General features: G+C 39.8%; 1 protein-coding gene across 3 annotated transcripts in view; it reads left to right on the top strand.

Annotated features, from left to right (window-relative positions):
* NCALD (neurocalcin delta) overlaps nucleotides 1–18,316 on the top strand; it is a 79,439-nt gene extending 61,123 nt beyond the window's left edge. For all 3 annotated transcript variants that reach the window (XM_089517737.1, XM_089517738.1, XM_089517739.1), the window contains 3 exons: nucleotides 5,262–5,658; nucleotides 12,069–12,174; nucleotides 15,968–18,316. In XM_089517737.1, coding sequence (XP_089373863.1) covers nucleotides 5,281–5,658; nucleotides 12,069–12,174; nucleotides 15,968–16,065 — 582 coding nt within the window. In that variant the 5' untranslated portion in view covers nucleotides 5,262–5,280 and the 3' untranslated portion in view covers nucleotides 16,066–18,316. The remainder of the gene's footprint in view (nucleotides 1–5,261; nucleotides 5,659–12,068; nucleotides 12,175–15,967) is intronic.
* The last annotated feature ends 9,564 nt before the right edge of the window (nucleotides 18,317–27,880 follow it).

The following is a 27,880-nucleotide window of genomic DNA, read 5'->3' as shown; positions in this document are numbered from 1 at the left end:
CAGTGCTCTGTCAGGTTAGCAGTGCTCTGAGAATCTGGTTGCAGAGACCCAGGAAAGATTCTTTCAGTCCCAGTTTTGAGGGGACAGACAGACAAAAAGGCATTTAACCACACAATGACAGGCACACTTCTTATCCTACTGTAACTTTCTGTTAAAATCGTGTCAAACAAAATACAGTGGACCCTTGTTATACACTGTGGTTTGGTTCCAACATCCCCTGTGGATAACAAAATCTGTGGATGCTCAAGTCCCATTAAATATAATGACATAGCAAAATGGTGTCCTTTATTAAAAAAAAATGGAAATTCAAGGTTTGATATTTGAAATTTATACTTTTTTTGAACATTTTCAAACCGTGCATGCTTGAATCCATGTATAAAAAAATCTGTGTATAAGAAGGGCCGAATGTATAGATTGAAATCACATAAAGCCCTAACAGCCAGTTTAGTGCCATGGGTAGGGAAGTCAAACTAGGACTGGAAAGTCTTGGGTTCAAATCCCCACTCAGCCATGGGTGATCTCTCAGGTTACCCTACTTCATAGGGTTATTCATCCTTGGCCTCTTTAAAGGAGAAGTGTGCTATAAATCAATCAATAAATAAATATATAATTTGAGAAGTAACTCACCTATAAATAACTTGAGAGGATAAGAGTATGCCAGGGAGTGGGTGGGAGAAATCCAGTGTTCTTGCACTCATTTCCACTGGGCAGTACTTTTCACTTTTTGTGGCTTTCACTTATTCAAGGACTTGGATTATCTGTGTTTATTTCCATCAGATTTAGAGAGATGATGACCCTAACCTCTGAGGAATAAATAGTATCTGAAGGGGCCATTTTTGAAACATGAAATTTGGGACGTATTTCCATTGCAGGCCCTCCTAGGAAATCTAATTAAACCAGCCTTTTGAGCTGAGATTTTGACACTAAAATGCTGTTTCATGGTTAAATTTCATAGCACTAATATTTCCTAGACTCATAGAATCATAGAATCATAAAATCGTAGAGTTGGAAGAGACCACAAGGGCCATCCAGTCCAACCCCCTGCCATGCAGGAAATCACAATCAAAGCATCCCCGACAGATGGCCATCCAGCCTCTGTTTGAAGACCTCTAAGGAAGGAGACTCCACTACACTCCGAGGGAGTTTGTTCCACTGTCGAACAGCCCTCACTGTCAGGAAGTTCTTCCTAAAGTTGAGGTGGAATCTCTTTTCTTGGAACTTGCATCCATTGTTCCGTGTTCTAGTCTCTGGAGCAGCAGAAAACAAGCTTGCTCCCTCCTCAACATGACATCCCTTCAAATATTTAAATAGGGCTATCATATCACCTCTTAACCTTCTCTTCTCCTGACTAAACATCCCCAACTCCCTAAGTTGTTCCTCATAGGGCATGGTTTCCAGACCTTTCACCATTTTAGTCACCCTCCTTTGGACACGCTCCAGTTTTTCAATGTCCTTTTTGAATTTTGGCGCCCAGAACTGGACACAGTATTCCAGGTGGGGCCTGACCAAAGCAGAATAGAGTGGCACTATTACTTCCCTTGATCTAGACACTATACTTCTACTGATGCAGCCTAAAATCGCATTGGCCTTGTTAGCTGCCACATCGCACTGTTGACTCATATTCAACTTCTGGTCTACTTGAACTCCAAGATCCCTTTCACACATAGTTTCATTCAGCCAGGTGTCCCCCATCCTATATCTGTGTATTTCATTTTTCCGCCCTAAGTGCAGTACCTTACATTTCTCCGTGTTGAATTTCATTTTGTTAGCTTTGGCCCAGTTTTCTAGTCTGTTCAGGTCATTTTGAATCTTGATCCTGTCCTCTGGGGTACTCCTAATTTGGTGTCATCTGCAAATTTGATAAGTATGCCCCCAATTTTGTCCTCCAAGTCATTAATAAAGATGTTGAATAGCACTGGGTCCAGGACAGAGCCCTGTGGGACCCCACTGGTCACTTCTCTCCAGGATAAAAAAGAGCCATTGTTGAGCACCCTTTGGGTTCGTCCGGTCAACCAATTACAAATCCATGTAACAGTTACTTGGTCTAGCCCACATTTTACAAGCTTGTTTGCAAGAATGTCATGGGGAACTTTGTCAAAGGCCTTACTGACATCAAGATATACTATATCCACAGCATTCCCTTCATCTACCAAGCTGGTAATTTTATCAAAGAAAGAGATAAGGTTTGTGTGACAATGGACTTTTAGCCATTTTTTCAACCCAAATATTGGTAATAATTTAATTAAAAATTGCTTTCTGCTTTTACAAATGCTATGCTATGTTATTACTCAATTTTCTTTTTCTTTTAAGAGATATTCAAAGATTCTTGATTGAGCCCATTTATAACTAATTGGTTTCGTATCTGGCCTCTAAAGTGCATAAAGAAGTATAAAAATACTGTTCATGTTTCAACTGTACACTTCTATCTTAATTACATCCTCTAACTTTAATTTTTACCAGTAATAGAACTAGAGGTCATGGGCAGAATAATTTCATGAGGATGGGAGCCTTGGAAGGAATATAGCGTACTGCTGGTATTTGAAATAACACCTATTAAATATAAAGATGTATATTCAATAGCAAATTGATGGTATTAGACCAAGTGATGCCTAATAAGAATTAGCAACAACTTTTGTTCTTTAAATGAGGCTATTGAAAGACTCTGCAAAGTTGCCTTATAAAGAGAGCTTGAAATAGTTACATTTTGGAGCTATAAACCCCTGAATTCCCCAATGAGCATAGTTCTTCCAACCTTTGCCTTATATGAAATCAGGTCATGGGTCTATTTACCTTAATAGCTTGTGGAACAGTTGTATGCATCCCTGATGATGGCTTGGTCTACTACAACCTCCATCTTCCCAGATTATGTGCCATGCTGGCCGGGGCTACTGGGAGTTGCGGGCTGGAGAGGTTGACCTACAGGAATTGTGAGAGTCTTCTCTGAGGTTTCAGATAGGAATCTTTGACAGTAATACTGAGGATCAAACCGAGAACCTTTTATATGCAAAGTACTTGGTCTACCACTAAGATAAAGCCCTCCTCAGGTAGAGCATAAAGACAGTAGATTTATCTTTAGATATAGCCATATAGGCTGTGGAAGGAATGTAAGAGGCAAAGGATGAACTACATCAGTCAATCATGCCTTTCATACAATGGAAGACACAGGAATTGAAAGTATGGGTATAGGTTATCTCCATCCCTGATGTCAAAGGACCTGTTTCCCCTCTACTAGTCAGCATGCATTTTGTAGGACACACACGAAAAAAGGAGTTTCAGTGTGTGTACAACTGTATACTCTTAGGGCCTTCCATACAATTGGGAACCTTACATAATCAGCTGTATGTAGAGCTGGGAACGGTTTTCTTTTTTGGGCATCTCCCAGAACAAATAACTCAGTGCTGAAACTGGCTAGTTGAAAGATTCATGCTACCTGGGGGGATTCTCAGCTGTTGGCACCAGAACAGCAGACTGAGTACACAGAGCAGTCACTAGAGGTTCTTTCACACTACCTAATTTGAGCACTATGTTCTTGTTGTTGTTGTATGCCTTCAAGTAGTTTCCAACTTATGGTGATGCTAAGGTGACCCTGTCATGGGGTTTTCTTGGCAAGATTTGTTCAGAGGGGGTTTGCCATTGTCATCTTCTGAGGCTGAGAGAATGTGACTTGCTTGTCCAAGGTCAACCAGTGACTTTACATGGCCGAGCTGGGACTTGAACCTTGTTCTCCAGATTCCTAGTCCAATGCTCATTGAGCACTATGAGTCCGCTTTAACTATTAGTGTTCCATCCTATATAATCCTGGGATTTGTAGTTTGGGGAAGGACATTAAGAATTCTCAGCCATAGAACTGTAGTGCCTCACCAAACTACAAACCCCAGAATTCCATAGGAAGAAGCCATGGTAGTTAAAGTGGAATCATCGTGCTCTAACTGAATGGGCTCCAGGTCACATAGTTCAAGATGTATTGAAATTCTTTGCAAATTACAGCAATTCTTTTTCAAGTTAGCATCTCCACATATAGACATGCAAGTTTTATGGAAGTCTGATTCCTGGGTTTTTTTAGTGATGATTTTCAGCTTTTTCAGTGATGTGTAAACAGCTGCCCTCAATGTACAGTTGAAGGTTCTCATTCTCTGAAGATGCCAGCCGCAGCGGCTGGCGAAACACCAGGAATGAACTCTTCTAGAACATGGCCTCATAGCCCTAAAAATTAACAAAAACTATACCTGTCCTCAATAATCAGGAAAAAAAGATGTAGGACAAGGGAGGGATGTCCATATGGTGTATGCAGTGTCCCCTTGCAAGATGAGATTGCTGAAGGTCCAGAGAGACCAAAGGGCAAGAGAGAGCTGATTCTGCATATTGATTGAAAATAGCCAACAAGATCTTGAAGGCAGACCTTAGTTTTCTGGCAGGTTTTATACATAAGACAGTGAAAAGGAAGACTTCTATACAATAAGGCTGGCATTATGCCATTGTCTTACACATACATGAATTTCTCTATGGAAGCAGCTGGACATTTTTGTCAAATGCATAATCTTTCCACACAGTTTGACCTTGTGGAAACAGTGTTGCACATGCAGTGGATATAGAGTTCACATGGGTTTGTTTGCATATTTGGTTGTGCGTCCAGCTACACATTGTATGTCTTGGTTCTATTGTGCAACAATATCATTCATCACAGGGGTTGCACTGCACAATTAATATGTAACTCTTCATGCATAATATTTCACTATGCAGTCCTAATACAGAATCTTGGGCAATGTCTTAATTTTCAGTCTGTTACATGTTTATGTGTGCAACACACTGTATTTTCTAATTCACCTCAGTTAAAATGTGACCCTCTTGCAGATAGATAACTGAGGCTATGATTTAAAGGGGAGCCTCCCACAATGTTCCAGGCCCCTCCTGGTTCCCTCTTACTCTGGTTCCCTCCTACTGCAGTCTGTCATGCTGCCCCCTACTCCAAAATCTACTAAAAGACATGAACCTTCTTTGGCCAAAAAGTGGCATTCCATATGATGCAGTGGCTTCAGCCAGATTTGAAAACACCAGCTACTCACTGTTTGTATGTAGAGGCCTCTTGGCGGTTCTTTGAGATCACATTCCATGACTACACGGAATACATGTGATGGAAAATGTTATTTTAACAGTTATAAAACCATCTTTTTAAAGAGACTGCTCTAAGACTCACAGTGTTCATCATTAGTCTTTAGTTTTGTAAACAAGACATTAACTCACTTTCTCCTTCCTTTCTTTAGATAAGATTCTGACACCAACATGGGGAAACAGAACAGCAAGTTGCGCCCTGAAGTCATGCAAGATTTGCTAGAAAGCACAGACTTTACAGAACATGAGATCCAAGAATGGTACAAGGGCTTCCTGAGAGACTGTCCAAGTGGGCATTTGTCCATGGAGGAATTTAAGAAAATCTATGGGAATTTTTTTCCATATGGGGACGCTTCTAAATTTGCCGAACATGTGTTCCGTACATTTGATGCCAATGGCGATGGAACAATAGACTTCAGAGAATTTATTATAGCCTTGAGTGTAACGTCCCGAGGGAAATTGGAGCAAAAGCTGAAGTGGGCATTCAGCATGTATGACCTGGATGGAAACGGATACATCAGCAAGGCAGAGATGCTGGAAATCGTTCAGGTATGTACCATTTGTGTGATGCTTATTTTTTCTTTCCTTTTTACAAAAATGCTGGTGTTAGTTTTACAAACAATGAAGGAGTAATAAATTTCGCAGTATACTTGGCCTGCTGTCTGTTCCCTTTAGTATAATAATATGTTGAAACCCGTTTGACATTTAACTACTGATTTCAGTGGAAGGCAAAAAAACTACACTTGCTTAGAGCTTTGATTGTACATCTCTCTGAAAACCTATCACTTAAGGCAATTGGCTTCTCTGTGTAAAGTGTTAAATTCTAAGGTTTTAACAGCTGGAAATCTATCATTGTGACTAAAGGAGTGATTTCTATCTCTGCTTTTCTACAGTGGGAACTCAACTTTATTCTTGGGCATTCAAAGTTAGAATTCTCTCTTTCGTGTGTGGACTAGTCTGCATAACTCAAAGGCTGGTGTCCTGTTAGTGACATCTGCAAGTATAAGTTGCTGAATGCATGTGGATCAGAAATTTCAACACTGGCCAACAGTTGTAGTCAGCTGATGACCGTGGAAGCAAAGTTGTGCATCAGGAACTGTTATACATGTGGATTTGCAAACGAGTACATTGCACATTTTGCAATGGAACCCATTCTTGAACATTGTTGTGTAGTCTTGCTTTTCCCTTATTAGCTTTATTATTAGCTTTATTTATAAAGCGCCGTAAATGTACACGGCGCTGTACAAAACCAGGTAAAATCAAAAATATATAAAAGCCTGCCTATGGCGTACAATCTAGAAGTTAAAACAACAAATTAAAAACATCATAAGAAACAAGTAAAACAACAAATATCCACTATTTGTTGTTTTGAATCAAGCATCAGAACATCCAGGTCACAATCACAGACTCCCTGGGAACGCTTCCCTAAACAATATGGTCTTTAACTCGGCTTTAAAGCTGGTTAGAGACGTGTTGAGTCATGCTTGTAAGGGGAGGAGGTTCCAGGAGTGAGGTTTCCATACTATTAGCCTGGCATACAGCACTAGAAGATATTTACACTATGCTGTGGTGAAGTAGAATGGCAGTCATTATCTGTGATTCTTCCCATTGATGGTTGAGTATATGCATGACTGGTATACTCAGTGGAGTGTCTATGTGGTCTAGTGGGTAAAGTCCTGGACTATATACTGGGGAAAGGGGGTTGCATGAAACTCAGTGGGTAATCTTGGACCAGTTATCCTCATTGTGGTGTAGAAAGGTTAAAATGGGGCAGGGTAGACTAAGAATGGCATAGATAATAATGCTGTGGAACATTACTTCTTTTCCACTGGGGGTGGGGTGGGGTTGCTCTTCTCTGCATTCAGTGTATTGAACATATTTGTATTTTTTTAACAACTGTAAAGAAGCAAGAGTGGTTTTACTGTTCTGTGGCCAATCTACACTGTGGCTCTTTGATGCTCTTAGGACAGGCAGAAAACAAAGTGCTGTGTGTCTTTTTATGCCTTAGGAAATATGGTGTGTTTGCTTCCAAATTGGAGTTTAATTAATCAAATACTGTTGAATGTTCTGGTACCCTACTAGAGTATAGGAACGAATGGTGGCTGCTGATGTATTGGTGTATTCATTGCTGGTGTATTGAGTGTACTTAGAGATGTTAAGATTGGGGGGGGGGGGGTAGAGATTTTTGGGTGAAATGGCCCCTTCCACTTTTTCAAAGCTTTTTTTCCTCCTGGGAAAAAAGAAGTGGAAAGGATTGTAGAATATTTTCATTTTCAGAACTGGTAGTAAAATATTTAAAACAAGGTGTTTGTATATATAAGCTCTTTACATTTCTAAAAACTATGTCACAGGTAAATTTCATTTCCTTTTTCTTTAATTTTCCCTATGTCACATTTTGAATGGTATGGTTCTTGAGCCAAGGAGCAATCTTCTTCTGTTGTGTTAAGTACCATCCACACTGATGTTACAATAACTCCAATATTTGGATTTCACAGCAAGACTAGTTTGGAGCCCAGTGTCTAATTTAGAGTTCAACTCTTCCACCTGGCTTGTGAGTGTCCAATGACCTGTATGTATCTCAATGCTTTTCTTCTACGGAATTCAGGCATTGGTATTTATGGATTTCCAGATAGTCCCTATCCTATCCAGTCCTGATCAGACCCAGACACTGTTCACTTAAGCAAAGTTGCCTCCATGGATAACTAATTCTAACAAGCTTTCTGAACATGTAATTTTTAATGAAGTCTTGCCGTTCACATTGGCACTCATAGCTAATTAGGCTCTTGGGGTTGTTCTCATTATAAAAATGGAGTTCCAAGCTTAATGTTGAATTTCTTTACTTTTGACAGCATAGTCATAAGCATAGCAATTCTCAATGAAAATATACTGGCTGTTCATTTCTCCAGATAATGGGAAATAGTGGGAAAAACACCACAAGGGAGTCGGTTAATAGCTCACCCAGGCTGTAATCCTTTTGGGCCATTACACTGACATAACTCAGTTTTTCAGGAAATTGAACTTTTTAAATATTTACTTAAGGAGGTATCCAATACCTCCTTATACAAGTAGTTCCCTATTTCCTCATGGATTAGAATCTGATCTGACATCCAGGCCCAATTCTACGCCCCGCCAATAGCCTGGAACAGTTACTGGAGCAGCTGCCTGAACAGCCTGGTAATGGTTAGCGGAATGTCACTTGGAATGACATCTCTGTGATATTATAAGTTCTATTGCTTTTTCTAAAATTTGGTAACCTTTTATTCATAATGTTAATGATAAAAATGTAGATGTAGTTCTAGATAGAGTAGGATGGTTAAAATCAGTGCAGTTTGATGGGGCAGGACTAACTTGGATATTTTTATTGCTGTATTATGGACTCTATTATTGCGTGCTGGAATTGTAGACTTATAATGTTGGAAGACACCCCAAGGGCCATCCAGTCCAACCCCCTGCCATGCAAGAAGACTCAATAAAAGCACCCCCGACAGATAGCCGACCAGCTTCTGTTTAAAAACCTCCAAAGGAGGAGACTCCACCACACTCCAAGGGACTGTGTTTCACTGATGAACAGCTCTTACTGTCAGGAAGTGAGGTGGAATCTCTTTTCCTGTAGCTCTGGCTCCTGTTCTCTGGAGCTGCAGAAAGCAAACTTGCTCCATCTTCAGTATGACATCCTTTCAAATATTTAAAGAGAGCTATCATATCCTGATATGGGCTAGTCCCCAAAAATAAGTCCAGCCTCTTTGATAGCATTTTTAAAATCAGCTCTAATAGCTTTAAAATCAGCCTGGAGAAGAGAAGGCTAAGAGGTGATATGATAGGCCTGTTTATATATTTGAAGGGATGTCATATTGAGGAGGGAGCAAGCTTGTTTCCTGCTGCTCCAGAGACTAGGACCCGGAGCAATGGATACAAGCTAAAGGATAAGAGATTCCACCTCAACATTGGGAGGAACTTCCTGACAGTAAGGGCTGTTCGACAGTGGAACACACTCCCTCAGAGTGTAGTGGAGTCTCCTTCCTTGGAGGTCTTCAAACTGAGGCTGGATGGCCATCTGTCGGGGATGCTTTGATTTAGATTTCCTGCATGGCAGGGGGTTGGACTGGATGGCCCTTGAGGTCTCTTCCAACTCTATGATTCTATGATCCCAATCTCTTTTATTTGAAGGGCTGAAGGTTCTTTTGTCATTTGTCAGCTAACATGTTTCTATCCAGGATTACCTTTTATCACCTTTTGGTTACTATGCTTCCCACTCATGAACAATGGTATTATCTAGATAGGGGCATTAGCATCAGCATTCCCATTAAATAATCTTAAGTATTAGAATTTCATGGTGTTTAACAAAGGAGAATAAACAGGCAACTTCGTAAAATTTTAGGCTACTTATTTATTTGCATTTTCCCCCAATGTATAGACAACAGTGCCTTAATGTTTGCAAAATATACATGTGACAGTGGTTCCTGGTTTTGATTTTTCTAAAAACTAGGGATGGTTTGTATTAGATTTTGTATTCAAGCATTAAGGCAAAATGTCGACCCTGATTTGGAAGATCCTGCTTGGGTAAAACCAGAGAAAGAAAATGAATGAACGAATCAACCAATGTTTTCAAGATGGATCTGTGCCTCGATAAACAGCCATCGGATTATTATTATTATTATTATTATTATTATTAAACTTTATTTCTATAGCGCTGTAATTATCCAAATTATCGAATCCAAATCAAGTGAAAAAAATAAGGGATTTTCAGGAAGTGAAATGAATTTTGTTAAAATTAATGAAGTTTCTGTGTATCCTAAGCCTAGATGAAATGTATTTTTTCTGTATTATGTACAATAATACTACACCTGTCTTTTAAGGGATTGGAAAGAAACAGTGATGCAAGTGCTGTAGTCTTTGCAAGGTGACTTTTAGGGTTTAGGGATTGCTTTGCTTATTTGAACTTTTATAAATTTGGTATAAAGATGAGCACAGATTTACCCCCCTTAAGATAAAAATAAAAAAGCTTCCTCTGGTAAGGTGTCTAATGAGGAAGCTTTTTAAAAGAAAGAATGGGTTAAAAATGTGGGGTGATGGTTCTAAAATGAGCTTTTTCATTATGAATAAGATGCCTGGAAGTTTAAATAATGAGAAATACTTCTTGAAGAGGGTCAAGCTCTTACTTGGTTTGCTTATATGCAACTTTAAGGACTGATTTAATAAAGACAAGAGAAATGTTGCAATAAAGGTTGGAGAAAATAACCTTTGTACAGAGTTGCGTATACATGATGACCATGTAGTGAATTAAATGACAGGAAGATGAACCTGTAAAAGAATATATGGTAAGGTGGGCTCAAAATTTTGGGCATAATGTTCAAATAGATGTATGGGGAGAAATGTGGTTTAATGTTGTAAAATTACCTTGTGTAGTAATTTCAAAGAAAATTTCTGTAAGATGATATATAGCTGGTATCTAACTTGAGATAAGTTGTTAAAAATGATTAAGAATATTTAAAATAAATGTTGAGGTTGTCAAGCTAAGGAGGGCTTCTTTTTCCATATGTGGTGGACTTGCATGAAGGCAGAAAGATTTTGGCGTAATTCAAAGTGTTAATTCAAAAAAATTTAAAGGTAGATTTTTTAAATGTTACCAGAAATATTTTGCTGGGTATTATAGAAAGAGAATAGGACAATAAATACAGATTGCCCCTTCAGTACATGATACATGTAGCAAAATTACTGTTTGATCAATTTGGAAATAGGACTGAAATACCAATGATGGCAGAATGGACTAACAGTTAGACCAGTCCTGTTTCCAAATTTGAGCAAACCGTTTAAGGATTGTTTTTGAGCAATAAGAAACCCAACAATGCAATAATTTCTGAATATGGTTGTTAGTAATGCTGTTGGATTAGTTAATTGGTTCTGTAATAGTAAAATAATATATTCCTTTTTCTTTTGTTTATTTTTTTCTCATTACAGTTAAGACTGAGAGGACAGAGCTCAACTATTTCCTTTTTTTAAAAAAAAAAGAAGCTTTTTTATTTCTCTTTTTCTCTTTTTTCTTTTTTAAAAAACGTTTTGAATGTATTTTTTAAAAATGTATCACCTAAATACATGTTATGTTGATTTTGGGTGTGTACTAGGTTTTGAATGTAAAAAATTAATAAACAAATAAATTACAAGGGGTGTTGAATCATATCTGTTTCACTGATACACCTCCGGAAACTCTTGTCAGTGTCCTGTTCTATATTTTCACAGCTCACTAGTTTCTTTGCATCTCTTCTACACAGCTCAGCATATTGAAATTATGTAACGTAGCCATGATCAAGTGTTCTGACTAGTGTTTGCAAGGTGTTTTTTCTTAAGACTTATTTTGGCAAAAAAAATTTCAAGTTTTATATCATCCTGTTATCAATCCTAAGGTTTTGTTTGTTGGGTTTTTTAAAAAATACGATGAGCAACTTTATAAAACACTGTTTTAAATGCAAAGTAATTACTTTTAAAAATCAGTATGAAATGTAAAAGTAACTTTCCAAATTCTGTGTGCCTCTCCCTTGCATACTCCTTTTACTGTAAAAATAGTAATGACTGCCATATCCCTACCTTTTACAATTTAAACTGATGGGTAAATGCTTACTAAAAATACAAATGTCTCTCTTGGCCCTATATTACATTTGAACATAGATCAATAGTCAGTATAATTATTTAGGGATTGTTAAGACCTGGGCTGGCTCTGCTATTAGACAGAATGAGTTGGTAGCCCCAGGGAGCAGATTTTGGGTGTCACAAAAGGATAGCAAATGCTCATTAATTTATTATTCTATTTTTATTGGCAGATAAGATGTTTTGTATTTAGATGATTCAAAATATAAAATACAAAATTTGCTCATCATTGTAGCTCTTACTGTTCCCCATTCCTCCAATAAAGAGGTTTGTGGAATTTAGCCATCATAAAGTCTTTCTCTTGTCCTACTTCTTAGGCAATCTACAAAATGGTTTCTTCAGTTATGAAGATGCCAGAAGATGAATCGACACCAGAGAAAAGGACAGAGAAAATCTTCCGCCAGATGGACACTAATCGGGATGGTAAGTATCTCTAGATATGTGCATGTTCCTTTAATACTTGCTCTAGCTTTTTCTGGTCTCCTATCAAACACTTGGGAGTAAACAGAAGCAAGAGACTGATATGTAGATAAGCTGCTGGCCTCCAAGGATCTGTGAAATGCTGAATGTTTATATTGCTTTGCTGGGAAAACCATGAGAAGCCAAACCATGCTTATTGTTAGCTTTCCAAAATTGCCGAGTGGCCCATTCCTCAGTTAAGCAGAATTTACAAACATTTTGGAAAGGGTTGAATGCAGTTCCCCAGAATCCCCCAGCCAGCATTGCCACTAGCCCAGTTGACTTGAACATTATTGGAGCTATAATCCATAATAAAATATTTCCATGCTTTACAGTTAAGTAATAGGAGTGAAATATAAGACACCAGGAATCCCTATCTGTAGATTAAAGCTGTAATGCAAGGGTAGCCAAATGAAGAGCGGGTGGGAGCCAAAGCACTCAGAACCACACACACACAATTTTATGGCTGCTTTCCACCTCAAATCTGCTGCAAAGCACAGCAAGTTGGGACCCCCAAACCTTCCACATATCTTAAAAAGCTGCCAAAAACCCGCTCTCCAACAAATAGACAAACAAACAAACCAGCTGGAAATCAGCTAAAATTAAAATAGGAGATGAGTGATAACACTTTCAGGTTTGATTTTGGCCAATTTTAGGGCATGTTTTAGGGTTCTAGTAGGTTTTTAAGGTAATGAGCTTGAGGAAGCAAAACTGGCAGCTCAGTGGTTTTGAAGGGTCTGAGAATGCCCCCCTATGCAAGGGCATAAAATTGTACAGAATAAAAAAGGGTTTATCCTCTCAGGCCAAAAGGCCCATGTTCCTCCCCAACCTCATATTGCCCAGTTCATATAACACAGGCCAAAATTCCAGGACCAGAATCAAGCTTGATCCTGCCAAACAGGACATAGATCCAGTGGAAACAGCCTTTACCCTGGATCAGTTTGTCCCATTGCTTCCCACTGAGGTCTGTTACAGACTTCCAAAATAATAATAATAATTTAATAATTTGTTTTATTTATATACCGCTATTCCAAAGATCATAGCGGTGAACTCCAAGTAAGCTAATTAGCAAGTAAGCTAATTTGCCCCCAACAGTCTGGGTACTCATTTTAGCGACCTCGGAAGGATGCAAGCCTGAGTCAAGCTTGGGCCCTTTTGCTGGTCTTGAACTCGCAACCTTGTGGTTTTGAGTGAATGGCTGCAGTACAGGCATTTAACCACTGCGCCACCAGGGCTCATCCTAAGAATCTGAAAGCTGCACCAAAAGCTGCACTCCGGTGCTTATGAATGGAGTGTGGCTTTGGTGCGACCTCCGGACTCTTAGGACCCATGCATCATTTAAATAGCATACCTCCAAAGAGACCCGAAGCAGCTTTATTTTGGCAGTCTGTAGGTTTCCTAGAAAGTCTGCTGCAAACCCCAGCTGTTTATATGAACACTCCCCCATGCTCCTTACCTTGCCGTACCATCACTGGTACAGAGAAACCCCCCATCACCACATCTGATGTAAAAACAGGACGCCTGGACACATGGCTGCAACCAATGCCCTGTTTCCTCATCAGATGTGGTGATGGGGAGCTTCTCATTACCAGCGACAGTGCAGAAAGGTAAGATGCATGTGCTGGTAGTGGTTCCAGGGTCAGCATGGGGACAGGTGTGTAAACACATACCTAGCTCTGCACTGATCTGAGTACTGGCTCAGGTGAGCATCGGGGCCAGAATAGCACAGGCTGAACCTGACTACCCTTTCCCATCTGCTGAGTACCAGACTAGACTATCACGTTTTGTTCTTGTTGCTCTGCCTAGAAACATTTCCAGAAGTGAAGGAAGATTGGAAAGTGTCTTTTAGCATTCTAAAAACATGGTTGTGCTGGTAACATTTTTTAAGCAGTGAAAAATGGGGTGGGAGGTCACAAAAACAGCCAAAAGCTGCAGCCAGGGGTGCATGTTGTCCATAAACCACATGTGTCCCACCCTTGACCTAGCCAGATAATTCATCTAAACAAAATAGTAATAAGATAGCTTTCTGTGTCTCTCCCCCCCCCCTTTACTTTTACATATGCCCTGAATTGCAAAGCCATTTCTATGCTAACAGCTATTGCTCTTGTTCTTTTCCTCACCTGTTGTACTGAATGGGACACTAGGTGTTCTATGCAATGGGAGATGTTGCTCAAAGGATCAGAGGGGGGGAATGGGTGGAAGAAGCTGTGCTGGCCCTATCTCCTAATTAAATGATTCATTGAAAATTATTATTATTATTATTATTATTATGCTTTATTTATATAGTGCTGTAGATTTGCACAGTGCTGTACTTAAAACAATAAAATAGATACGAGTAAACCTGCCCATGGCATACAATCTAAGAAATAGTAGCATAATACATATAAATAATACATAACAATACAGGAAAGGGTTCAATAAAACAGGCAACAAATTAAAAATGTCAAATAGCAAATAATAGTCACGCAGTGCCTGGGAATGCTTCTCTGAACAGGATGGGTTGAAATATCCATGGGCAACCTGGAAAACCATCCCAGAGTCTGGACATGTTACAGTTTCCAAAATGCTTCAGCCAGCATGACCAGTGGCTGTGGATTCTGGAAACTGTAATCACTGGTTAAGATTATATTGTAAGCTGGTAGTATGTTGAGTTTCTCCAGTATACTTACATGAAACTCTGAGCAATAGAGGGCTAGCCTGCATGTAAATGTATTATGCAAACTGCTGTGGATTTTCACCCATTCACATCTATATTTAATTGTCCTCACTTTTCTGTGAATATTTGCATCTATTCATATCTATTTTCCATCCCTCTGCTGGAAATGCATGGCCATTTGAAAGCAAACAGACAGCCACACATTCAGTAATGTGCATCCTTGCAGATACTCCTGGATACTCCAGTAAAAACTGCAAAATCTTTTCCTCCCCCAGAGTTTAAGCAGTTCCCACCACCATCACCACTGTGAAAAGCCCAAAGTCCTTCAAAGTGCATGTGGCTAAATCATATTTTAATCCACTAGAAATAGTGTAGACAAGCCCAAGGAGGAAGGATGAACATAGGTAGTGGTGTGAGGGAGCTTTCCAGTGTAGCCCATGGTCAGTCAGTGGGTCAGAGGGGTGGAGCTGAGTCCAGAAGCTGTCCTGCAGCCGTGGCATAGCCTAGCAAAATTGTTACACGAGGAGATACTGCATACATCTTTATACAATGTTGGAAAAACTAGTTTGCTAGTGTAATCAGGAGCTATGCTAACATAAAACCACCTGACAGTTTTCCCCACCTCAGTGTAACTTTTCCAAGTTCTATCCTATCCGCTGCTTCTCTGGATTAGAAGTTTATTTTGGGACAGCGATTAATAGGACCATGTTTGCTTGTTCATATGTTTATAACAGCTAGGCCATAATAAGATTTCTTGTACTCACAGTAAAACCAAGGAGATTGTTATGTTAGGGGAATACACTTTGTTTTAATTCATAAGGGAACTCTCCAAACTTAAAATGAATGAGATCGCTTCACATAACCACAAACAACATTTATATTGAGGGGGGCAAATACAGTGAAAAGTGTGTATTTGGTTGATAAGAATTTTTTATGCACATAGAAAAAAGAAGCCTGTGTGATGCTTTTGTGAGGCAAGATGCACAGCCTTTCTCAAGACTGGAAGAAAAAGTAAAGTCATGCATCTTTAAAAATTCTAAGTAAAGTATATGCTATGCTTATATTAGATCTCCAAATTAGCATTCTCTATTTATTTTCTAGGAAAACTTTCTTTGGAAGAGTTTATTCGAGGAGCCAAGAGTGATCCGTCCATCGTCCGTCTCCTTCAGTGTGATCCCAGCAGTGCTGGGCAATTCTAAAGCAATTGCTTGGATTATTTTGTGTCTCTGGTTTTTTGTTTGTTTGTTTCTCTTCTTTTTTGCCAAAACAACATTTCATGGTGGTGTTGCCTCTGTATGGCCATCTATGCCTTCTTTTTATGGCATCTTTAGCTTTCTTTGTGGCAGATCAGTCAGAGGTTGCACTAAGCACTCTCCCGAACTCGCTCTGGAGACCCAAGAGCACAGCTGGTGCAGCAGCGTTGATTTTTAAAAGTTGCTGTAAAGATCTGCAGCCTGGTCCTATGTTTACCCAGGAATAAATCCCACCAAGTTTTTAACAGTACTTACTTCCTAGCATGTTTAGGATAGCCTTACGTTTTGTTTTCCTTGAATGAAAAAGGAATAAAGTAAAGGATGGGACATGAGCTCAGTTTTCAAACACTGTAGGTCTCTAAGGTCACCATGGGAGCAATACTCAAGAAGTGCCTACCATGTTTGTTTCAATACGTGGAAATGCTAGAGAAAATTCTCTGGCATTGCAATGAATGAAGGAGGGCACTTACTGTTTGTATCAGATACAGATCCAGTTTCAAGTAGATTAATACTCAAATCCATTTAATGCTAGTAGAGAGCTTAGGAGTGTTACTTTTTGGACTAGAGATCCCAGTGATATAAGTCCAAAATAATAACTTTTCCAGGCTCTGTGCTAGCACATGAGTGTTAGATTTTTGTTGCCTCTTTATTTAAAAAGAAGAATTCTGGTTGTGGCATAGAGATAGGGCAAAATGCATCCCTGAATACCTAGTACAGCAACCAAATGAAATGTGTTTATTGCTGTTCTAATCATTTGTAAGGGGGGGGGGGGCAGCTTGCCCATGCAGTTGGAATGCCACAGTCTAAGGAACCACTGGATCAAACTTTACCCATGCAGAATGGTAAAGGTGTAAGACTAGGGTAGAAGGCAGGACCAAGAAGTCATGGTAGGTGCTAGCTGCTAAAAAGTACTGAGTCATGACTTCCACAAAGAACACACCACACTCTTTAATGGCAGTGATAGCACTCACTGTCATGCTCAGAGTGCATCTGCAAGGTGAATGGAGGAAAGGAAGATTTTGTTCTACTGTCTTTACCAGGTTATGCAGCTGGAATTTTTAAAAACAAAACAAAGCAAGAACATGGCCACATAGCCTGGAAACCCCACAAAAAAGCTAAAGCAAGATATTCATTTGGTGAGAGAGAGCAGAAGAGAATTTCAAGCAGAAGTTTAAATCTTGTTCATTTATTACCATTTGGGAGCAAACAGTTGTACATAAAAGTTGGAAGCATGTTGAAACCAAACTTTAAGTGGGAAGGCATGTTTTGATGGACCAGTAATAACAAAGCCACTTCTGCACCTTGAAGACCATTCTCCTAGAAGAAAGCGATAGAAAAACAGCAAGATCAATATAGTTTGGGAAAGTCTCTCTCTCACTTGAAAAAAATGGAAATTGAGGCAAATCAGTTGAATCCACCACTTTCAAGAAAGCATATGTTTCCTAAGCATATGACTGTGAACTGATGTGCAGGAAGAAGGTACTTGCAGTGTATGCATCAGTGGGTGGGAAAGACCTGTCCATTTTCTTCAACAAACGTCCTGTTAAAGTCATTTCCTCCTGCATGTCTGAGCTTTGAAGTTGGTTGACAGAAGAATAGTGGAAAAATAAGAAGGCACTGTTTTCAAAGGAGAAGCAGCGGGAAATCGCCAGCTCCCATTGCCCCTGCCCCAACCCACTGGCTTTCCTCTTCATATGCTCTGCCCTGCACTGGGAAATTGCCATAATGGAGATAATGGGGCATAGAGAGACATATTGTATGTGGATGAAAAGCAACAGTGGGAAGTGAGAAGTCACTTCAGCTCAAGGACTTGTTTTTCAAGTCTTAAAATATCAGCGCAATTTAAACAGCTGGAATGAAAGGCTGATATGAGAGAAGTTGGGTTTGACCAATCCCAAAGTCTCTCCCCCCACCCACCCCCGCCAGTTTATACATTACAGGTTTTTTGATTCTGTGAAATTACTAATTTTGAGTTTCAAACCTGCTTTGCATTCCAGTTTTCATGTGGTCCCACTCAGTGGTTGCATGTTCACAAGACCATCTGGGTCATACCTTTAAAGTGATTGTGTGAATGGATTGTAAAAGTATCATCCTAAATTTTTCATGATGCACCAGGGTCCATGCACGATGGGGAAGAGAGCACTGTCACCAAGTACTGTTTTAGATATACAATTGTAAGGATCCTGCTTTGGTATAGCTTCTACTGAAACATGGAAATTGTACCAGTTGTGAGATATATATATATATATATATATATATATATATATATATATACACACACACACACACACACACACACACACACACACACACACACACATTAAAGCATTTTTAAAAAATATACAAAAAGAGGTATAGGAGAGAAATGTTGAATGCTTTATCCCTTTTAGCTGAAAGCAGCTCCCTCCCTCCCTCCCTCCCTCCTACAAACCATAGGTAGAACAGGGAGATTGGAGTCAGAGAATAAGCACAGTGTAAACCTTCTAGAAGCATCTGTTTTACAGTCTCTGCCAGCCAGCAGTTTTGATGCATAGCAAAGGAACAAGATGGTGGTGTGGAGCTCTTGGTGTATTGCAATGTATCTAGGTTTACAGAGACCTTGTGTATGGACATTTGTGTCGACCAAGGCTCCATATCTTTCACCAATATAGACAGTGACAGTGTGGTAGTGAATTTACTGCCAGGTTTTAGCTCAAGTTTAAAGGATCTATCCAAGGGGATTAACTCTATCCCTACCTCTTTTGAAGTTCAGACTCAAACCTGGAGAGGATCCACCACCCCACTGACATGAAGGCCACCAGCTGCTATGAGATATGTAGGGAAAATGGCAAAGGTCTGTATCCATTGGCCACTACTGAGAATTTGGTGCACATGCACAAGACTGGTATATGGATTGATACTGGCTCCTCTTCTTGCATTTGTTTAGCACTTGCTTAGCTAAGATAAGCAGATGCTCAAATGCTGTTCCCTCCACTTGCCTTGCCAGATTTCAGCAAAGGACAAATGGAGCTCATTTCCATTCCATGTATAGAAGCCAATGGGTCTGGCAGTTCAAGCTTTGTCCAACACTGGCAATAGGACAGGTTCTTCTACTATACTGGAAGACAGCAGGGCAGTTGAAGGGATGTGGGACTTCATGGCACACAGAGGTCTGCGCTGAAAAAATAGGGGAGTGCTCTTGTGCAACTGCATTTGTACCTTCCTTGCCCCTGCTCCAGCATCTGCCAAATAGTAGGACTGATACCCTGATTATCATTCTAAATCTACTGCCAGTAATGTCACTGGATTCTAGTATCACAAGAAGGAGAAAAGTCTTCTCTTCTCTATACTGATTATAATTTTATCCACCTCTGTTGTGGGGATGTAAATCTTTGACTGTTTCATCCTCACATGCGAGGATGAATAATTAAAGTAGTTTTTAGTTTTTTGTGTGTTTTTCAGGCTATGTGGCCTGGTTCTAGAAGAGTTTCTTCCTGACGTTTTGCCAGCATCTGAGGCTGGCACAGATGCTGGCGAAACGTCAGGAAGAAACTCTTCTAGAACATGGCCGCATAGCCCAAAAAACCCACAAAAGATTATGGATGCCGACCATGAAAGCCTTCAAATTCACAAAGTAGTTTTTCTCTGCTACAGGAGAAAATGAATACTCTTTTACAACGTTCTCCTTTTATTTGAACACTCAAAAGTGCTGGTCAGAACTTATTCTGTAGAGAACAAGTACTTGAGCAAAACATGGATCTTCTATGTAGGAAATGTATTTTTTGCACAGAAAACAGTTTATGTCCAAGGAAATCCCTGTTTTTTCTGTACAACACCTTGAGATGTCACATACCAGAATAAAGGTCCAAAACACACTGCAGAAATAATCCAATGTGATGCCACTTTAACTGCTCTGGCTCAGTGCTAAAGAATTCTAGGAACTGTAGTTCTGTGAGACATTTAGCCTTCTCTGTCAGAGAGATCTGGTGCCACAATAAACTACAATTCCCAGGATTCTCTAACACTGAGCAAGGGCAGTTAAAGTGGTCTCAAACTGTATTATTTCTGCAGTGTGTTTTGGACCAAAGTTGTATAAAATGCTTGCTCATCTATTATTCTTCCCTAAAGAGGTTCCCAGCTGTTGAGAAGCTTGTTTTTCAACCTGGGAATGAAAAATTGCAAATATCCTTTCTATTCCTACCCTGTTGTTTTTGTAACCTCCTCTGACCACCTTCTTTCAAAGGTAAACACTTTCCATCTGCAGCAGCCTTACTCCAGAAAATGCCAGTCATAGTTTAGTTTAAATAATTTGCCCCCTTGGTTTCAGAATAAATTAAGTAGGATTACTTCTGGATTGTGGCCTGGAGCATTTCTTCAAAGGGAACATGCTCCAAGCCTTCGACTCTTTTTGCCATGTGATCCTGTGTCTGTCTACTCAAGTAAGTCCCATTGAAGTTACGGCTGCAGTGTTAATTTGTTCTCCTCTAGTTCTCTCCTGTTTCTTCTTTTTCTTCTTTGAGATAGGCAGCCAAAACTGTATACAGTATTCCAAATGGCAGCACACAACCCAGAGATGAAGGTCAGTGAAACATCAGCTATAGACAATGGCCACGCAGGCATGCATATTTATAGGATTTTGGGTACTGAATGCAGCCTTTCTAGGTTTTGCTGCAGCAGGTTTGAAATTTACACATTACTAAAACTACTGTATATACCATTTTTGAACTATATTTTGATAATGGTATAAAATGCAAAGAAATGCAAAATCTAAGTGATTGCAGGAGGTGTGGATCAGTTCATCTCAGACTGGATTATTTAGGATCCTTGCTTATAGCCCTGACAGTTTCGTACATCCAGTACATAAATGCTTAGGGGGAATTCACAAAAATAGGTTGCAGTGACCCATCCATAGAGAGTTCTGGTTTATGGGGAAAAGATTTGATTTGCAAGGAAGCTTCAACAATCATTTTGAAGTTTTGTTTTCATATGTAGGCCATCATGCTACAAACTGCAAGGTGCAAAATCAACTCAGTGAAACTGGTTAAGCACACATTGGCTTTTACTCACAATTCGTCCTTTCCAAAAAAAAAAGAAAAAGCAGCCAGGTGTTTCTTTTAAAATACTGGCTTTTGTTTAAGCAGCTGTGTTCACCCATTTGACATAATGCTTAGAGAATGATTTAGCCAGAACCTAGTTACCACATTTAGAAACAGTGGGCTTAGTTTCTCCTCTGATTATTGAAAATCAGAAGTGTAGAATCAGGTCTTTAATAGGGAGGAATAGTGGCCATTAGGAAGAAAAATCTGAAAATCTAACAGTGGCTATACAAAACAGAAATAGAAATTTTGAACCAAGAGGGAAGAAATGTATATTTCTGCAGCCCAATCCTAAACACTAAATATTTATTCAGTAGACAGACTACTGTATTCAGTGGGCAGGAATCAGACTGAAATATGAAATGCTCACTTTCATTCACTAATAATAATAATAATAATAATAATAATAATAATAATAATAATTGTTTTATTTATATACCGCTATTCCAAAGATCATAGCGGTGAACAGCAAGTAAGCTAATTAGCAAGTAAGCTAATTTGCCCCCAACAGTCTGGGTACTCATTTTAGCAACCTCGGAAGGATGCAAGCCTGAGTCGAGCTTGGGCCCTTTTGCTGGTCTTGAACTCGCAACCTTGTGGTTTTGAGTGAATGGCTGCAGTACAGGCATTTAACCACTGCGCCACCAGGGCTCCTGGTGAGACAAACTGAGGGAAGTTCTCCACTGAAGGCTGTATGGAAACAATTCTTGAAAAGTTCTCCATTTCCACTTGTCTCAACCCTGTCATTGCAACACCATAAGGAATCCTGGGATTTGTAGTTGAGTGAGCTTTAATGAAAGTGAGCATTTCATATTTCAGTCTGATTCCAGCTTTAGCGATCTTTCAATATGAATTCTTAATGCCCTTCCTTAAACAGCAAATACCAGGATTCCACAGGATTCTGCCAAGACAGTTAAAGTGTCATCATACTTCTATAACTATGAAGTGTGAAAAAGCCCTGGGAGTCAAAATGCCACTCAGTTGATTCCAAACTGTGCCGCTTAATGCTGAAAAAAGAAAAAAGCCTTCCATAACTGAAGTTTCCATCGTATATAAACAACCTTCCCATCCCTCCCACACCGCCACCGTTGGATCTCTTTTGTGAATGACCAGGACAGGAAGCTATTTATGTTGACCTCACGAATTTTATAGGGTTTTTTAAAGGCAAGGGATACTCAAAGGTGGTTTTCCCAGTTCCTTTTTCTGAAATGTAGCCTCCAGCACTTTGTATTCCTTGGTGGTCTCCCATCTAAGTGCTAATCAGGGCTGACCCTGCTTAGCTTCCAAGAGATGGAATATCCCAAGATCAAATGAGATATGGTGATTTAATGAGAACTATCTCATCGTACCATGGCCCATATATGTGTATCCCTCCATTGACAAATGCTATTTCTAGTTTGGCTCTTAATAACCAGAGATAGCCCCATGCTGGCTGGGAGATTCTAGGAGCTGTAGTCCAAAAAACCAAATTTGCCAAAGCTCTGTTGATAGATGGCTGTGGTTTCTGGGAATAAGGAAGAGAGCTGATGAACTGAACATTTACTTAGGTGCAGTACAGGCTGCCAACAGGCGGCGTACTAGTGCCGGTATTATGGTTAGGGAGCGTGCATCATGTACATGCTCCCTAACCCTAGTACGTGCTGGTGGAGCGATAATGGCGGCACCCTATATACATGGGTGCCTCCATTATGACATCATGCATGTGCCATCTCCAAGCAGCACGGCATATGTGTGACAACTTCGCACTGACCAGACCACTTATGGCGGCTTGGCTGCGATGTGGGAAGGAGCCCCAAAACAGAGCTCCTTCTGGGCATGTGCCTTATTCCCACAGCCACCAAACAGCTGCGGGAATGACGCCAGGGAGAAAGGGGCTCTGGCTCCCGGGGTGTCCAGGGGCATGAAGCCCCAAGGACACTCCTTTTCCAGGCCCTGGGGAAGTGGCATTTTGCCACTTCTCCGTGTCCTGGAAAAGTGCCAGATTGTGGCTTCTTGGCTGCTGGTATGGCTGCCCTGGACCTAATTCTCTATGGAAAGAGGCGGCTGTGGACCGCCCCTTTTCCACAGTCTGTACTGGGCCTTAGATAGCAAAATTAGTGTTTAAGATGGTGATGAGCAAACTTTGAGGCAACAAAGGGCTATTCTTCAAACTGTAGACATTTTCTCAGCTCTAGGCTGGTCCATTTAATTAGCTTTGCACACATAGGTACCAAGCTGGTTTATAGCTGTACTGCAGTTTTAGCAGTTTGATTTCACTTGAATTGATAGGACTCCAGCCTATAGCAACCTAGGGTTTCTGTTTTGGTGGGAGACTTGGATTTATGTACTAAAAAAGTCTGTAGCCTTGTCTTCTGAATGACAGCATTAGAACCCCCTTGCAGGGAATTCTAAGTACTTCACCAGCTACATATCCCAGGATTCTGTAGGATGAAACTATCAAAACCGTGGCAATTAAAGTGACATCATGTCAAAATGTAGTATGGATACACCAGAAATGAACTGAAGCAGGCATGGGTTATAATGATCAGGTCAAGCCAAGAAGGTTTTAAGATAGCATAAATGTCTTCCATTCCATGGAGATGCAGACAATGAAAAAAAGACATAAAATGATCATGTCTCTCAGCTTTGCAAACAAATCAGTCAAAATTATTAGCACCCAAAATCTAGTTTACTGACTCCGGATAATACTCCATCAGTATTCAGGATTTGCAGACTTCTTGGGATATAGGGAATGGAAGAAGTTAGCTGCCTGAAAATTAAAGGTAATGGCTGGTATCCTGACATCTGCTCAGGGATTTCTGCTCATGGAATCACACTTATCTGCCTCTGTGGTCTTGCAGAAGCCACTTGCACTTTCTTAAAAGGCTACTCCTGAAGGCTGGGGGACTGCAATGCCGTGGGAAGTTGCACCAGGGAAGGAGGTAGATTGAAATCATCCTCTCTCACTTTTGCTTTTATTTCTATGTTTTCACACAAGAAAGTACAGATTTCAATTGAGTCATTCTCATGGGATCATTCCACTAGTGCACAGACCATGACAGCTGGTGGATTCCATTTCAGTGGGTTGCTGAATTTCCAAAATGGGTTCATCCCCTTGAATTGCTGTTGTGTGCCTTCAAGGCTTTATCTAATTTATGGTGACCCTAAGATGAATCTATCACAGGATTTTCCTGGCAAGATTTGTTCAGAAGGGGGTTGTCTTTGCCTGCCTGTGAGGCTGGGAGAGTGTGACCTGACCAAGGTCACCCAATGGGTTTCCATGGCCAAGTGGGGATTTGAACCATGGTCTCCAGAGTCCTAGTCCAATGCTCAAACCACTACACCTTGGTTAGCTTCTTTAAAATTCAGAATAAAAACTGCTGTGGATTTACCACTCCATTGACATGGGTGCCACCAGCTGCCCCTGTTTCAGACACCTAGTTAGAATAGGCACATAGAGGCGGAGAAGAAATCCTACACGGTTCCTAGTTACCCAACTTATGCTAACATATGAATCCCATTTATGGCAGGAAGCAGGGATACAAATCAAATAAGTCAAGACACCAGTTGCAGAATTGGTTGTTCAACCAACTGTACAACCTTGGAATCACAAGAACAAATGTTCTATAGCTTGTGCAAATGGAACAACACCCCCCCCCACTCCAAACTCTAATAATACATTATTTTCCTCTGCTGATGTTACATCTGATTTTATTTTTTAATGTGAAGATAACCCCTTTTGCAATGTATTGTCCTGAAGCAGCATCCAAAAAGAGGTATGTAGCGTTAGCAGAACCTTCAAAAAATGACCCACAGCTGAATGTGACAACTGTTTTTGATTCCACAAAATGGAATATTGCTTCTACTGGAGCTCCCAATGCTTGGACTTTTAAACATTTTTATATGAGTATCAATTCTACAAAGCTAGTAGAATCAATGCAATTCAAGGAAAGCAACCAGTTTTGTTCCCAATCATGAAGAACTTAGATGATCATCTAGAAGAAGGAATATAGGTAGACAAGGCAGAAAATGGAAATTGACCTTTTTTTCTTCTCCCAGTAATCATGTTGGCAAACTCCCATCCTTATCTGGCCTGCTTCTAACCTACTGTTCAGGGGAAGGCAAGGGTAAACCTCCTCTGAACAAATCTTGCTGAGAAAACCCCATGATAGGTTTGCCTTATGGTGTGTATAAGTTGGAAATGAACTGAAGGCACACAATAACAAAACCTGCCTATGGGCCACTTGATACATTCCAAATTCAGGGTAGACTACTATGTAATATTAAACCATAGTTTGCAACATATACATTTAGCAGAAGCTGCATGTAGAACTCTCATACGTTGCAAGCTATGTATGGAGTTTACAGTTATCCTTGCACAGAGCTGTGTTCCAAATGGGATATGAAGGAATTTGTTGTTGACAGACTAATGCACTAAAAGGCTCACTGACCTGTTCCATTATAGACATATATTTCATGGCACGTGTGCACACACATACTAGCTGGACAGTGACATAAGTTTTAAAAGACACCAATAGAAGATGAGCTACTAAAAACATTTCATCTATGTTATTTTGCAAGAGTGTGAGACACAGCTCTTTTTAACATGAAGGCCTGCATGCTCAAACAGTGTTTCAGAAAAAAAGATACAAGTGGAAATTCAAGGAGAATAATTACTGAATGAACATGAGATATGTCCTTCTCTAGTTCAGCAAAGAACTAGACATCTAGAACTTGTTCAACAGAACAAGACATCACAAAATCAGCAGGTCAGGGTTGTCTCTGAGAATTCATCCTCAGAGGTAAAATAGGAAGGGGATGCTGTTGTTGCAGGTGTGCCATTAAAACTTAGAGGCTGTGTGATCAGAGTTGTGCTTCATTTTTGTGCTTAAAATAGGTTGACTGGCTAAAGGCTAGAAAGTTGCAATGAGGATCCCTCCCTCCCTCTTCTTGCTTGTGAGTCTGTCCAGTGAACATAAACTTAACTGTCAAAATTTTAGCTTTTTTTTTACACAGTTGTAGAAAATGTGTGTGCACACCTGAATACTATTGTTAATCCCAACTAGAGTAGACACACTGAATCAATAACACTTACTTACATGTCAACTCAAAATTCAACAGCTGACTAATTGAATTTGCTATAATTGGAACTAATTTATTGCATTCAAGCCACAAAGAAAATGCAGTCATGTTTAATTCTTCCTACTGATTGGTCTGCTTTAACATTTGCAAGTAAATATGATATCTAGAATGCTCATGGCAGGTACAATTCCTTTTGTCTCTGTAGCAAATTTCACTATATCCTTTCAAAATTTGGTAAAGCAAGGGGTTAGTGGTGATGAACCTTGAGTTTTGTTCATATATCCAGAGAGGTATTTCCTTACACCATTGTCAGTGCTGAAATTTCAGAAATGCAAAGTGACTTGGGAACAAATATAAGGATAAAAGGCAAGCTGCTTCATGGATTGCAAGATTTCTGTTCCATGGATAGCAAGAACATGCACCCCCATTCCCATGTGTCCGAGTCCAGAAGAAAGCTGATCATTATTAAGTTTAGTCAAAAACAATGCACCAACTTATTCTTGACAAACTTATATCCGAAACTTATGTTTAGCAGAATGGGCTAGCAGCCAGCTTGCTCTGGATCAGGGGTACTGTCTGATGTAAGCAGTAGCCCCATTATGTCTCAAATCTGAATGTGCATTGCAAGTCAGCTATGCATCTCTTGGTACATTGCAAATCAGTGACACCTCTGTTTGCAGACTGGAAGGCAACTGGACCTTTATTGTCACTATCCTATCTATGTAGCATGGTTCCTGATCTAGCTGCGGAATTCCTCCATAGACATGGATGTATCTCCCTTCTTGGATCAGATCACAGTATATGTTGCTTCTAAATGTTCCGCATGATGGGTGAAACCTGTAGAATAAAACCAGTGTTCAGTGGGAAAGTAGAGTTGATTTGATGGATGCTAGTAATGTCAATATTCCAAAGCATGGCCAGTGTTGTTTCCTTTTTTTAAAGCTTTTTGCTAAGACATTTCTAGAGTTTTCAATGTGAAAGGAATAAACTTTTCTTATACTGACAAATGCACCCATATTTATTGTTCAGAGAGTGACTTTTATCTATGTTGACAATAGTTTCCATTTGGTTGAAATGTTCCCTCCCCGTATTCATAGGGTATGCAGATTCTGTGAAAGTCTTACCTGTGTTGGTTTGCATTTTTAAGACAGTACTGACATGTGATCCTATTATGTGTTGGTAGTGGCAAATTTGTTGTGAACATAATGGGGGGAAACCCACTTAAAATTGACTTCTTATATTAGTGTTCGGCTTATAGAAACAGTGCACCGACTTGCATGTTCATTAAACTGATTATTTTCCCTGTTGCTAGTTGCACACTGATGCAATTGTTTTGGGGTTGTATAGGAAACTTGCATTCCTTGTTTGTTTGTTTTAAAAATGGAATTTGTAGTTATAAAACTGGGATTTGTTGTTATAATCTGCTTGAAAATTCTATTTTTATCTGTAATTATCTCACAATCCTGATGCTTTTCCTTTTCTTTTTAAAACCATGCCTGCTCTTTGCTACTCAGTGGTCATTGCTGGAGAAAATGTGATCCCTTGGTAAGATTCATAGACACCTCTCCCACATGTTTATAGAGTCAATCCAAATTTCAGACAGGTTTTCAACAACAAGGGGAAAA

This window comes from Sceloporus occidentalis, unplaced genomic scaffold (genome assembly GCF_023333645.1).
Source record: "Sceloporus occidentalis isolate IW3139 unplaced genomic scaffold, rSceOcc1.0.p SCAF_3, whole genome shotgun sequence".
In the NCBI taxonomy this organism is placed as follows: Eukaryota; Metazoa; Chordata; class Lepidosauria; order Squamata; family Phrynosomatidae; genus Sceloporus; species Sceloporus occidentalis.
This window is presented reverse-complemented; position numbering and strand designations above follow the sequence as displayed.